The sequence below is a fragment of the Saccharomyces mikatae genome, assembly GCF_947241705.1.
Source record: "Saccharomyces mikatae IFO 1815 strain IFO1815 genome assembly, chromosome: 13".
NCBI classification, from domain to species: Eukaryota; Fungi; Ascomycota; class Saccharomycetes; order Saccharomycetales; family Saccharomycetaceae; genus Saccharomyces; species Saccharomyces mikatae.
Window position 1 is genome coordinate 80,840 of NC_079268.1, and position 13,684 is coordinate 94,523.

The following is a 13,684-nucleotide window of genomic DNA, read 5'->3' on the forward strand; positions in this document are numbered from 1 at the left end:
CTAAGTCCGGCTGGCGGGCCTGGCGCCCTGGCCAAAGGGAGGCAGGGAGGGGTGGGGGGTTCGGGTAGCGGCTATGGTGTCAACTACCTAGCGAAGGAGAAGGGGGTAGAGCCAAGGGGCTAGTACTCTCACCTTGGGGCCCCCATCTAGCCAAGCTTAAATATAAATACTAATGCAACTATAAATGTAGGGATCTACCGTGTCAATGCCCACGTACCCACCCATTGATTAAAACCAAAACAAAATAAGGATCTAATAGCAGCAAAATATCATTACTATGGTTCTCATCGTGGCATCATTATTTCTGCCTTACCAACCTCAATTCGAACTGGACACCTCTCTTCCCGAGAACTCAGGCGTTGATTCGTCTCTTGTGAACGTTCAGGTAAAAGCTAATGATCAGCAGCAACAGCGTGCGTTATCCAACAATATCTCACAGGAGTCATTGGTCGCGCCTGCACCAGAGCAAGGTGTACCACCAGCAATCTCAAGGAGCGCTACCAGATCACCCAGCGCCTTTAACCGCACCTCATCTACGACCAACACAGCAACTCTAGATGACCTTGTCTCTTCAGATGTATTCATGGAGAACTTGACCGCGAATGCAACCACCTCGCATACGCCTACAAGTAAGACAATGCTCAAACCCCGGAACAAAGCTTCCGTGGAACGATTCTTTTCTCCTTCTTCTAATATTCCCACGGATCGTATCGCATCGCCAATCCAGCATGAGCATGACTCCGGTTCGAGAATCGCTTCCCCACTACAACAGCAACAGCAGGACCCCACAGCCAACTTACTAAAGAATGTGAACAAATCATTGCTAGTGCACTCGCTACTGAATAACACCTCACAGACCAGTCTTGAGGGACCCAATAACCACATTGTGACTCCAAAGTCGAGGGCGGGCAACAGGCCTTCTTCGGCGGCTACATCTTTAGTTAACAGGACCAAACAAGCCACGGCTTCTTCTGGCTCTTCTGGCTCTTCTGGATCATCCGCCCCGCCATCTATTAAGCGCATTTCGCCGCATTTAGCCGCCGCTAAACAACGCCCCTTATTGGTTAAACAACCATCTAACTTAAAGTACTCGGAGTTGGCAGATATTTCGTCGAGTGAGACGTCTTCGCAACATAATGAATCTGACCCGGACGACCTGACTACTGCTCCGGATGAGGAGTACGTTTCGGACCTGGAAATGGACGACGCGAAGCAGGACTACAAGGTTCCACAGTTCGGCGGCTATTCCAATAAATCTAAGCTCAAGAAGTACGCGCTGTTAAGGTCGTCTCAGGAACTGTTTAGCCGTCTCCCTTGGTCAATCGTACCCTCTATAAAGGGTAACGGCGCCATGAAGAATGCCATAAACACAGCAGTCTTGGAGAACATCATTCCGCACCACGATGTCAAGTGGGTCGGTACCGTGGGCATACCAACGGATGAGATCCCAGACAATATACTTGAAAATATCTCTAGCTCTTTGAAAGATGAGTACGAATCTTATCCAGTTCTTACGGACGACGTCACTTTCAAAGCTGCGTACAAAAACTACTGTAAACAGATCTTGTGGCCGACACTGCATTACCAAATACCAGACAATCCGAACTCCAAGGCCTTCGAAGACCACTCTTGGAAGTTTTATAGAAATTTGAATCAGAAGTTTGCCGACGCGATCATCAAGATCTATAAGAAAGGCGACACTGTCTGGATCCACGATTACCACTTAATGTTGGTTCCACAGATGGTTAGGAATGCTTTGCCCTTTGCCAAGATAGGATTCACCTTGCACGTCTCGTTCCCGAGTAGTGAAGTATTCAGATGTTTAGCTCAGCGTGAGAAGATTTTGGAGGGTTTGACTGGTGCTGATTTTGTTGGCTTCCAGACAAGAGAGTATGCAAGGCATTTCTTGCAGACGTCCAACCGTCTGCTGATGGCGGATGTGGTGCATGACGAAGAACTCAAGTACAACGGTAGGGTTGTTTCCGTGAAATTTACCCCAGTCGGAATCGATGCCTTTGATTTGCAATCCCAATTGAAGGATGGAAGCGTCACGCAGTGGCGTCAATTGATTCGCGAAAGATGGCAGGGGAAAAAGCTGATTGTTTGCCGTGATCAATTCGACAGGATTAGGGGCATCCACAAGAAATTGCTGGCCTATGAAAAATTTCTGATCGAGAATCCAGAATACGTGGAAAGCTCGACCTTAATTCAAATCTGTATTGGGAGCAGTAAAGATGTAGAACTGGAACGCCAGATTATGCTTGTTGTGGATAGAATTAACTCTTTATCCACTAACATTAGCATTTCTCAACCCGTTGTATTCTTGCATCAAGACCTGGATTTCTCCCAGTATCTAGCGTTGAGTTCAGAGGCAGACCTGTTCGTAGTCAGTTCTCTAAGAGAAGGTATGAATTTGACATGTCACGAATTTATCGTTTGTTCCGAGGACAAAAACGCTCCCTTGTTGCTATCTGAATTCACGGGTAGTGCCTCGTTATTGAATGATGGTGCTATATTGATTAACCCATGGGATACCAAGAATTTTGCTCAATCCATTCTCAAAGGTTTGGAGATGCCATTTGATGAGAGAAGACCACAATGGAAGAAACTAATGAAAGATATTATTAACAATGACTCCACAAATTGGATTAAATCTTCCTTACAAGATATTCATATTTCGTGGCAATTCAATCAAGAAGGTTCCAAGATTTTCAAATTGAACACGAAAACTTTACTGAAGGATTATCAATCAACTAAAAAACGTATGTTTCTATTCAACATCGCTGAGCCTCCCACCTCCAGAATTATTTCAGTACTGAATGACATGACTTCGAAGGGAAATATCGTTTACATTATGAACTCATTCCCAAAGGCAATCCTAGAAAATCTCTACAGCCGTGTACAAAACATTGGGTTAATCGCTGAAAACGGAGCATACGTTAGCTTAAATGGTGTATGGTACAATATTGTCGACCAGGTCGATTGGCGTAACGATGTAGCCAAGATTCTGAAGGACAAAGTGGAAAGATTGCCTGGATCATACTATAAGATCAATGAATCCATGATCAAGTTCCATACTGAAAACGCAGAAGATCAAGACCGTGTAGCCAGTGTTATTGGTGATGCCATCACTCATATCAATACCGTATTTGATCATAAGGGTATACATGCGTATGTTTATAAAAACGTGGTTTCCGTACAGCAAGTTGGGCTTTCCTTATCTGCAGCGCAATTTCTTTTTAGATTCTATAATTCTGCTTCGGATCCGCTAGATACCAGTTCCGGTCAAATCACAAATATCCAGACACCATCTCAGCAGAATCCCTCGGATCAAGAACAGCAGCCTCCAGCCTCACCTACTGTGTCAATGAATCATATTGATTTTGCATGCGTTTCTGGTTCATCGTCTCCTGTGCTGGAACCATTGTTCAAGTTGGTTAACGATGAAGCTAGCGAAGGCCAAGTAAAAGTCGGTCATGCCATTGTTTATGGTGATGCCACTTCCACCTATGCCAAAGAACATGTAAACGGACTAAATGAACTTTTCATGATCATTTCAAGAATCATCGAAGATTAATTTTTACTTATTTCTAAATTTTAAATCTCATGGTATGAACCTTTTTTTTAATTTTTATTTTTCTGTTTTATAAACTATCTTTTCCTCTAATGAACCAATTATAAAATTCTTCTTCTTTCATTATTACAGTGTCTTAACTGACAAACGTGTATAGCCTTTTTTTTTCACTTTTGCTTTCTATGGTGGATTTCTATGTTTGTGTACAATCAATGAAATTTGTGAAACACATCTATGATAACACTTCTACCGCTAATCCATGTATAAATTATAGTTCAGGATAATCTGGAGCATTGGTCATTGGCCATTGATCTGTTGTCCACATATTCAAGAACACACTATGGATGAGAAACCCTTAAATAACAACGCCAAGTGTGAATTGGGTAACTGTTTTGATTTGAAAGGTTGAAGGACAAATCACACGTGGCTATTTGAATACCAACAATGTTTTCAAAGTAAAATTTATATTGGGAGAAATACTTTATAATAAACTTGAAGGTTAAATTATCAAATAGCTGAAGAGAGAGTAGCAATGGAAGGCAATAATACGGCTTTTCGCTACCAATATAACCATGAAATGGAATATATGGAATACTTGGATCTGTGTATCATGACGTTGAGGATACCAGAAAAGCAGGTATTTGTAACTCTGGAAAACAAAGTAGCAGCATTTGTTGCAATGGTGTGACTGGATTTATTGACAAGCTGTAGCTAGATAAGTCTCACAATGTGCTAATCGTCAGACTCTGACAATATTTGGTGATACCAGGCTATTAAAAAATACTCAAAATGAATAAAAGGAGCGCCAATCATGATCAATTGTAACAATAAGTATAACTATGTGGACGGGGTGTAATTAATAAATGGAATGATGAATTGTATGCATACGCAGGTACTAACAACAAGTGATAGTGTTTTTGCAAATATGTAGCTATCTCAGCAAGACGAACAATGAACAACATATTTATATGCGCAAATTTTCAATATCTCCTGTCCATTATCACATCTTAAGTATTGCCTAAAGAAAAATGATTCTGTCAACGATCTATCGAAGAACCAGATCGGGCAGGCCATAGATAAAATAGCGGCTACAAAACTATCTGGAGGAGCCTTGGGTATATTTTTGAGCAATTTCTGAGTGAATCGTTCCATTGTATTCGCACTTTAGAAAAGTTTTAAGGAAAATGGGCGAAGGTGATGTATAAGAAACATAAAATCATTACAACATGCTATATGAGTGTGAGCATTACCGAGTAAAGTACTTTTTGACATAGTATGCTCAACGAAAAGAGTAACATAAACGACAAGCAAGTGTTGAAGTCTAGGTTAGTATACGCTTTTCTGTTTTTATATGTATATATTAATACGCGTTTGCTTTCGAGCATGGATTTAATAGTGAAGAAGTATTTTCTAGGTGCTGCTGTTCCAGTTACTGATTACTGTGATTTATAAAATATCAAAAATAGCACTATGATAACATTAAGTTCATTTCCCAATCTTTGTAGATAGAATACCAATTATCGCCTGGTTCATCTTCCTTCCGTCGTCTCCAAACTTCCAACATCACTTGCCTAGCTCCCCAATAGGAACCCATCCCACTTTCAGCCAATTTTGCCGCCCATCTCCTGAACTCTTGTTGTGTATTTTCATCTGTACAAGCACAACCTGCCATAAAACCCTGCCAAATTAAAGGGACAATTTTTACTTTCTTTTGATTCAGTAGTTCCTCCATGGCATTTAAGTGATCCAATACTTTGGTCACGTAGTTCTGTAGGAATTGACAGTTTAATTTTCTTGCCATTGTAAAATAATAAATAATTAAACTAAAATAAAAGCTCATTGTGTGATGATATAGCGCTTCTGCTGTTGGGTTTATGAAGCTTTTTTCTTCTGAATTCTCTTCATAAAAATTCCATTCTGATTTCCATTTTAATAACCTTTTCTCGAAATTTAGTGAAAGTTCATTGAATTTTCTTGGAACAGGTAAGTACGTTAAATTATAATATTCATTATGTCTTACTATCCGCACACAATCGGAAAATAGTAATATTAAGGAGTTTGGCAATCCGTAAAGCGAATCTGTTCCAATTATGTTTTCATCAGTCTTCGAAACCAGCTTAGAAATATCAGATTTGTTATAATAACTTTCTGTCGCTATGTTTGTGAAGATGGGGGGGGTGGTAGTGGATGGAGTTGAGTCAGCAGATACGTTCGTCGTAGGCTCTTTAACGAATTCGATATGTATTTTACCATCGTTTTCATTGAGAGTCTCTCTGAATAAACCTTCCTGCATAACGTCAACCCTCGTTACGTCAGCAGCAGCGGCAGCGTTGGACATGTCCAACGGTTTGTATTGATCGTCCTCTTCGCTTGGTAAAATAACAATTTCTTTAGCTCTAACTTTATCGAGCGCAGTGCTATCCTGTATTAATTTCAGAAATGAGAAAATACGATGTAACGTTTTTGCCTTTTCAGAAATGTTAGGTCTAAGTTTCATTCTTGATTCAACGAATTCTTCGCAAATGGCCAAATGATGTTGGCAATCTGCCATTGTTCCCCATACTACATCGATAGAATTCATTGATAAAATTGCAGTTAACACATCTTTATATTTCTCAGGTATGTTTGATTTTGTATTCAAGCATAGTCTTAGGAAGTTTGAAGCCTGATTTCTCAATTCGATACCTAGGCTTAAGAAAAACTTTTGCAGTGTATAATTTCTTGGGTACTTACTTTGCAAGTGGAAACAAGAAACTGCTAGAAGGGCATTCAATAAAGCATTTCTCGAATTAGAAGATTGACCCAACCCCGCTAAGTCACCCAATGCCATCAAGGCCCTGGGAAAGTATAAAGTTTTCCATGGGTTCTTTTCGAGCACGACTACTGTCATTTTATCTGCCACATCATTAAAATAATGATTCAAAAGAAACCTTGCTAAACCATGCACAGTAAGGTCCGTTTTGGGTACAATATCTATCAACTCAGATGGTAGATCACCGGAAAGAGATGTAATTTCCAACATTGATTTTGGCATGCGTGATTCATCATTGGGAGGAGCTAAAGCTATTTTATTTAAATCCGATGCAGGAAGAGACCTTGGTTCAATGTTGACAAATATATCATCGATCAATAATTGAGGATCCGGTTCCTGGCTATTCGAGGAGTTTTTCTGGAATAGCAGCTTCAAGTTTTGCTGATAGAGTTTGTCGTTGGCGATAGCTTCTTTATGGGGTGGAGTGACTGAATCTTTGTTGTCATCTTCAATGACATGATCATGCTCTTTGACGTTCATCTGCTGTTCCCCGCTTGGGATTTTAGAATTTTCCTCTAACGACATTTCGTGTGGTTGTAAGTGTCCTAAGTGATGTCCCTGAAGAGTCACTGCAGATAATAATGCATCATCTCTAAGCTCGCTAGAGATCCACTCGTAACCCGTTATATTCATGTTGTTCCAATCATAATCTAAGAGATTTGGTGTTGCTGGTACCGCATCACTAGTAGAAGGTATACCCGTCCTGATGTGTCCTCTATTCTTCAACTTCTCCTCTGTATGTCTGGTCGAGAAGGATAAAGCAGATAAAGATGGTGACGAGGACAATGAAATTGAACCTGAGCTCTCCATATTCTTGGTGACCCTTTTCCTATTGCGCTTTTTTCTTGGAACATACTGTTTGTCGACTTTATCTGTTCCTTTAAAGACTCCAAATTTCTTTAAAATCCATGTCTTGCCATCACTTATTTTCTCAATGGGCGGTGTATGCAGCATTGTTAACTCATCATCCATATCTTCATGGTACATGTATTCCTCATCATACCGTACAAAATCGATATTTCGTCGTTGATATTGTGGCTCATCGACACTACCTGTTAGATTTGTCGTGGTCGCTGGAGAGTTTTGTGGGATTGGGACGCCATACGGGTCGAATTGCATAGGCTTAGACCACCGAAGTTTAATATCATAGCCACCACAGGGTAAATTAGACTTCTCACATCTTTGGCAATGAGGATGCCGAAGATCACACTTAACTTTTCTTCCTCTGCACGTCCAACATCCAGTAAATGTCTTCGCTCTTCCCAGTTTCTTAGTACCATTCTTGCTGGTGATTCCCATCTTATCTGGCACTCAAATTTTTAAGGTATAGATATCGGTAACTATTGCCTGGTAAAGTAGTAAATCTAAAAGAAATGCTTTTCGCAGAGTATATATTTTTCACTATTTTGGAGTTCTGGCGGAAACCGCAGGCGAAGAGTCATTGATAACAAAGGTTTCTATAAGAACAGAAAGATAGCATCCAAATGGTAGGGGCACGCGAGTGTGAGCTAGATAAGATATGTCAAGGAAGTTAAAAAAGACCAATCTGTTCAACAAGGATGTAAGCTCCTTGCTTTATGCTTACGGTGATGTGCCACAACCGCTACAAGCCACTGTGCAGTGTTTAGATGAACTGGTATCTGGGTATTTAGTGGATGTTTGTAGTAATGCGTTTCATGCAGCCCAAAATTCACAGAGGAATAAGCTTCGATTGGAGGATTTCAAGTTTGCTCTTCGAAACGACCCGGTGAAGCTTGGTAGAGCAGAAGAACTGATAGCTACTAATAAGTTGATCACAGAAGCTAAGAAGCAGTTCAATGAAACAGACAATCAGAATTCGTTGAAAAGGTACAGAGCGGATGATGAAGAAGGTGACGAAGTGGAGGAGGACGAAGATGAGCAACAGGTGACGGACGATGATGAGGAAACAGCCGGACGTAATAGTGCTAAGCAGTCCATGGACTCGAAGGCAGCAAAGACTAGGAAGCAGAGTTCCAAAAACTCCAAGAAAACAAAAAAATAATTGAACATACTTTTCAGGTCTATTTGCACGTACGTAGTTTGACTTCGAACGTGCGCGGAAGTATGTGCGTCTTCAGTTTATTCATCAATTACTTACTCTATTGAAGTTACGGCAGTGCCGGAAAAAATAACCTTTTATTGTAATAACTCGATGCCTATGGATTGTTTTCTTATTCGTTTATATAATGGTTAGGATATTCTTCTTACAATGATAACTGTATGTCCTGGTAAATAACACGCAACCCATCACCTCGGAGGGTCGTACTAATATAAACTATGATACCAGCATTCGATAAGTAATGTGTTGTGTCGGACGGATTACCTAACGAATTTAACTGGATGCTTATCTGTACTTGAAATAGCAGACACGCTTCTCAATTACCTACCTTCTGTTTGAGATCAACTCACAAATAATTTGCTCTCATAGATTCTCTCGAAATATGTTCGATACTATTTTACGTTTACAGGTACATATTGTGGGCAACTCTATACGTGAAATATGTAATATGATGCCATTATTCAGATAAGGAAAGTAGAGCATCAACACAAGGTCCGATACGTGATTTCTTAGCAATACAAACATCTTCTATCAGGCTTGGGTCCATGTCAGGAAACATGTTCTGTAACGTTTCCAGTGTGTCCTTCCGTTCGTTCTCTTCGATTTTCTTGATCAAAAAAGTAACGTCTTCTTCTTTCTTACTCTGTTCAGGTTCCAGTGTCTCTTCTTGTGTGGGTTCTCCAATAGGCGAAAACAATTCACTGAATTTAGAAATCACGATATTGGTCACTTCATCTAAAGGCTTTAGTAAGGTACCGTTGGATTGTAGCTCATCCGGTACTTCTAACTTTCTTTTCTTCTCCTCTTCCTCTCTTTCTTTTGCTACTTGTTTCGAATTATTTTGATACTCCTCTTCAAAACATTTGTGGTTTTCAATAGTTAACGAAGACTCTGTTAAGTTCATAATGAAGTTAATGGCAGCCTGAAGACTGCTTAGGTAATACTCTTCTTCGCCCCGAATAAAATCAGATGACCTGAATCTCTCAATGTAGTTCACGTTCGAAACTAGGTATCGTACTTGTCCCTTCAAAATGCAGTAAATTAGAATAGGTATAAAGGTATCAGCACCGTTTTGTTCCAGCTTGGTATGTTTCAGTAAACCAAAAATAACTTTACTCGCATTCAGTACGCAAACCATTTTGTCCCTAGGTGACTTAAACCTATTTATTTTACTCAACTCTGTACTTGCCAAATGAACAAACTTATTTAGCTTGGCGTGCGGCATAGTTTCAGGGATATCTAACATAACTGGTTTGATGAATCTATAATGCTCAATCTTCTCTAATAATGTATCATCATAGTTCAAATCTTTCATATGCTCATCATCTAATGACACTTGCAAACTTTCATAAAGGCTTGGGGAAAAACAACGGAAATAGAGTTTCCCCATAATTAGCTTTTCTATACCTTCCTGGGCATTTCTGGTTTTAGAACTGTCGAGACTTTTGAAAGGTTCATATAGGGTGAATTTATCGTAAATGAAAGACTTAAAGTTATTGATGAGTTTAATTTCCTCACTGACCGTCCATAAAAGTCTTTGCGCCAAGAAGTTGCGTAAGAATGATTTGGTATATTTAACTAGAGGATCTGCTTCAGGTGATTGTAGTTGTTTAACAAACAATTGAAAGTCATAAAATGGTTCCTCATCACCCGTATCCTGGGCGAAAATGTTCGCGTTCGTTTCTTCTGCCGCTTGTGTATCTGCATCATCCTTCATAGACACCACATCGGTATTCGAGTTGCCATTCGTTGAAGGTTCCAATCTGTTCAAAGGATCAAATTCTTTCAAAGTTTCACCGTTTTTATCCTCTGTCATGATGGTTGTTTGCTTCTACTTGCTATCTCTGAAGAAAAGAACCTTAAGCCCGTTGAATGTAGAACTACTCAAGGTTATGTGTCATTAAGATTAGCTGCGGAGACTTGAAGTAGGCTCTTCGTGAAAAAGTAAGAAAAAGAGAGAAAAGTGAAAAATATTGAGACATTTAGAAATTTCGGATGTAACAAAGCTCAGAGAATCTGATATATCATGAGTAATGTGCGGTATTCTGTTACATTATTGTTCGAACAATGACTTATTAGAGAATGACCTAATTGAATTTCCAGAAGGTACGGAATTGGGCCCTACTACATGTGTCAATGAATCGTCGATTTTCAATAAAATTATTCCATACATAGCTGCAAGAGGTCCAAACTACTCTTCTCTTCGGACCGTAAGAGCTTACCGAACAAGTTGGTTTTCTTCCGTTTTGTCTTTAAGGGAGCCTTTCACTAAGCAGAGCATTAATGTGGATGACAGATACTATCTACAATTCAACGGCGAGCTGTACAATAAAGAGGTATCCCACTGGGGAAACGATAGTTTATATATCGCTTCCTTGTTGAAGGATTTAGAAGATGATGGCAGCGTTATTGACGTTATAAAATCACTGGAAGGCGAATATGCTTACACTGTGTATGACGTGAAGTCAGCGAAGTTTTATTTTGGTAGGGATCCCATTGGCAGGCGAAGTCTGTCTTACTCGGTCACTGCAAACAACGAATTATATGTAGCCAGTGTCACAGGTGCCGTCGAGTGTTTTCATGACTGTATAGGTGGAACTGTTTATGAGTACGATACGCAAACCAAATCATTGCACGACAACCAGAGGTTACGTCCTCCATACGAAGTGACGCCAAAATTGGATATGGAGTTCGTGTCACTGTCGATAGTGTCTAAGAATTTATATTCTGTACTACGTGAATCTGTAAAAAAAAGGATAGAATCGATACATCCCGCGCATATTGAGAACTCCCCTATCGCAGTACTATTTTCTGGAGGAATTGATTGTTCAGTAATAGCAGCTTTGGTGTGCGAAGTGTTACAAGAAAACAGTTATAAATGCGGGAAACCGACTATAGAGCTTCTAAATGTATCCTTCGAGAACCCTAGAACAGGTCTTTTGCCCAGTGATACGCCTGATAGGAAATTATCCATTAACAGTGCGAGGATTATACAAAAATTATATCCAGAGATTGACATCAAACTAGTTGAAATTGATGTTCCTTATGAGGAATATTTAAAATTCAGACCATCCGTTATTGATTTAATGTATTCCAAACAAACAGAGATGGATTTATCTATTGCGATTGCCTTTTTTTTTGCATCAAGAGGTAAAGGTTTCTTGACTTTGCCCCACGGTGAAAGAAAGCCATACCAGCGCCATGGAATAGTGTTACTTAGTGGACTGGGAGCAGACGAGCTCTATGGCGGATACCACAAGTTTGCAAATAAGGCGCCTCATGAACTTGTGGAGGAATTAACGAAGCAAATAAACAATATTTATGAGCGCAACCTCAATCGTGATGATAAAGTGATTGCTCATAATGGCGTGGAGGTTAGATACCCATTCTTAGATGAATATGTCATAAAGTTTTCCACGGTGGAAATTCCCATTAATTACAAAGTCAACAAATTGATTCTTCGAAAAGTTGCCTCGCAATACTTGAAATTGGACGGAATATCAGAAGAACCAAAGAGGGCTATACAATTTGGGGCTAAGAGCGCTAAAATGACTAAGGATAGTAATAAACACGGAACGGATCTACTGAATAGGAATTGAAAAAGCTCACAAATTCAAATACTCAATATACTTAGCGGCTTGTTCGAAATTGAATGCAAGAAGAAGAGTAAACCCGTTGAACATGCATAGTTTTGTGATGTCGTTAAGAGTGTCTTCAGAGTTACTATCATCTACTATAAATATTAGTATATTATTTTCATTTTTAGATAATGGCTGCATTCTTCTAGAGATATAATCAACATATAGTTTGTGATAAGTTAAAGTTAAAAAGAGTACACTTCTCCCACGAACAAGATAGTCGTAAAATATCTTATTGATTCCCGTAGAAGAAATATATCTCCAGTTAGTGCTTTTCAAATGGTTCAGAAGCGGATTTTCTTTCTGAGTGGTGTTCACTAGTACAGTTTTTCCTTGCCCAGTACTCTTGAAGGGTCTCTTTCGATTATACTCATCTGTAGTTTTCGAATCGGACCATTCCTTCGGTTTTTGCTGATTGAAGGCGTTTATAACCTGGTTTGGGTTTATAGGTCTCGATTTTTCTGACTCCTGTTGCAGAGGTTTAGGCTGATGTGATGATGATGGCTCTTTATTTGATGATTGAGACTCAGTATTATCTGTACCACTCTTTTCTTTTCTTAGTTTAGCAACGCCAGCCAATATACTTTCAAAGGAAGTCGGATCAGTATTATTCATCTTCTAGTGTTTGACTATTCTGATTTTGTTCTGCGTTATGTTGCGTAGCTCCCTTACATAAATTAGTGCTCAAACTTCCCTTTTTGTTCAAATGATTTTCATTAGAAAAGTAGCTTTAGATGAAAATCTTGCTCTGATCAAAACAAGAAAGACTACCGCAATAATCAAGCAATGTCTTCCCAAAAGAGTATGTAAATAATTAACTCCACATCGATGTTATCACAAAGACACTTATTAACCAGTGCGTAAATGTGTATTTGAAACGTAGTTGATTTAACCAAACTGAATCCTGAGCAACTGAACGCTGTAAAACAACAATTCGATCAAGAATTGCAGCACTTCACACAGTCCTTGCAAGCATTGACTATGGCCAAGGGAAAGTTCACAGAGTGTATTGATGATATCAAAACAGTCTCTCAAGAAGAAAATGAAGGACAAAACCTACTAGTTCCGGCATCAGCATCATTATACATACCAGGTAAGATTTTAGATAATAAGAAATTCATGGTCGATATTGGTACAGGCTATTACGTTGAAAAGAGTGCAGATGCAGCAATTTCGTTTTACCAGAAGAAAGTGGAAAAGCTTGACAAAGAGTCTGTACAAATTCAAGATATTATAAAGGAAAAGACTCAATACTCGTTGTCTATCGAGGCTCAAATAAGACAGGCCGCTATAAGACAGCATGAGACGACGAGCAAACAGCAGCAACAACAAAAGAAGGAGGCGTCCGCAGCTTAGAGCGTTTGCTTGGTACATTAATTTTATATCATCTGTTACCTTATGTAAGTTAATTTATATAACGTAAAATTTTAATTATCGTCACTTCGTAGTTTCCGCAAAAAGAAATTGAAAATTTTTCATGCTTTACTAGCGATGAGTTGAAAAAACTTGGAAATTTTGTATTAAATATTCCATTATACTTCAATAAAGAAGGTGTCAAGACAAGATAGGCTAGATTGAAT

General features: G+C 39.3%; 7 protein-coding genes across 7 annotated transcripts; 4 read left to right on the forward strand and 3 right to left on the reverse strand.

Annotated features, from left to right (window-relative positions):
* Positions 1–277: 277 nt before the first annotated feature.
* On the forward strand, positions 278–3,577 carry TSL1 (trehalose 6-phosphate synthase/phosphatase complex subunit; the record flags this gene model as incomplete). Its single annotated transcript, XM_056224604.1, has 1 exon — positions 278–3,577. The coding sequence occupies one exon, from the start codon at positions 278–280 to the stop codon at positions 3,575–3,577; it is 3,300 nt and encodes a 1,099-aa protein (XP_056078506.1).
* A 1,465-nt stretch (positions 3,578–5,042) lies between these two features.
* On the reverse strand, positions 5,043–7,685 carry ARG81 (Arg81p; the record flags this gene model as incomplete). The annotated part of the gene is made up of 1 exon (XM_056224605.1): positions 5,043–7,685. One exon carries the CDS (start codon positions 7,683–7,685, stop codon positions 5,043–5,045), a length of 2,643 nt encoding a protein of 880 aa, XP_056078507.1.
* A 220-nt stretch (positions 7,686–7,905) lies between these two features.
* Positions 7,906–8,409, forward strand: TAF13 (Taf13p; the record flags this gene model as incomplete). Its single annotated transcript, XM_056224606.1, has 1 exon — positions 7,906–8,409. The coding sequence occupies one exon, from the start codon at positions 7,906–7,908 to the stop codon at positions 8,407–8,409; it is 504 nt and encodes a 167-aa protein (XP_056078508.1).
* Positions 8,410–8,923: 514 nt separating this feature from the next.
* VPS9 (guanine nucleotide exchange factor VPS9) lies at positions 8,924–10,282 on the reverse strand (the record flags this gene model as incomplete). The annotated part of the gene is made up of 1 exon (XM_056224607.1): positions 8,924–10,282. The coding sequence occupies one exon, from the start codon at positions 10,280–10,282 to the stop codon at positions 8,924–8,926; it is 1,359 nt and encodes a 452-aa protein (XP_056078509.1).
* A 217-nt stretch (positions 10,283–10,499) lies between these two features.
* On the forward strand, positions 10,500–12,065 carry SMKI13G0380 (putative asparagine synthase; the record flags this gene model as incomplete). The annotated part of the gene is made up of 1 exon (XM_056224609.1): positions 10,500–12,065. One exon carries the CDS (start codon positions 10,500–10,502, stop codon positions 12,063–12,065), a length of 1,566 nt encoding a protein of 521 aa, XP_056078510.1.
* Positions 12,066–12,071: 6 nt separating this feature from the next.
* Positions 12,072–12,719, reverse strand: RAD10 (DNA repair protein RAD10; the record flags this gene model as incomplete). Its single annotated transcript, XM_056224610.1, has 1 exon — positions 12,072–12,719. One exon carries the CDS (start codon positions 12,717–12,719, stop codon positions 12,072–12,074), a length of 648 nt encoding a protein of 215 aa, XP_056078511.1.
* Positions 12,720–12,890: 171 nt separating this feature from the next.
* Positions 12,891–13,460, forward strand: GIM5 (Gim5p; the record flags this gene model as incomplete). Its single annotated transcript, XM_056224611.1, has 2 exons — positions 12,891–12,906; positions 12,988–13,460. The coding sequence occupies 2 exons, from the start codon at positions 12,891–12,893 to the stop codon at positions 13,458–13,460; spliced, it is 489 nt and encodes a 162-aa protein (XP_056078512.1).
* Positions 13,461–13,684: the final 224 nt, after the last annotated feature.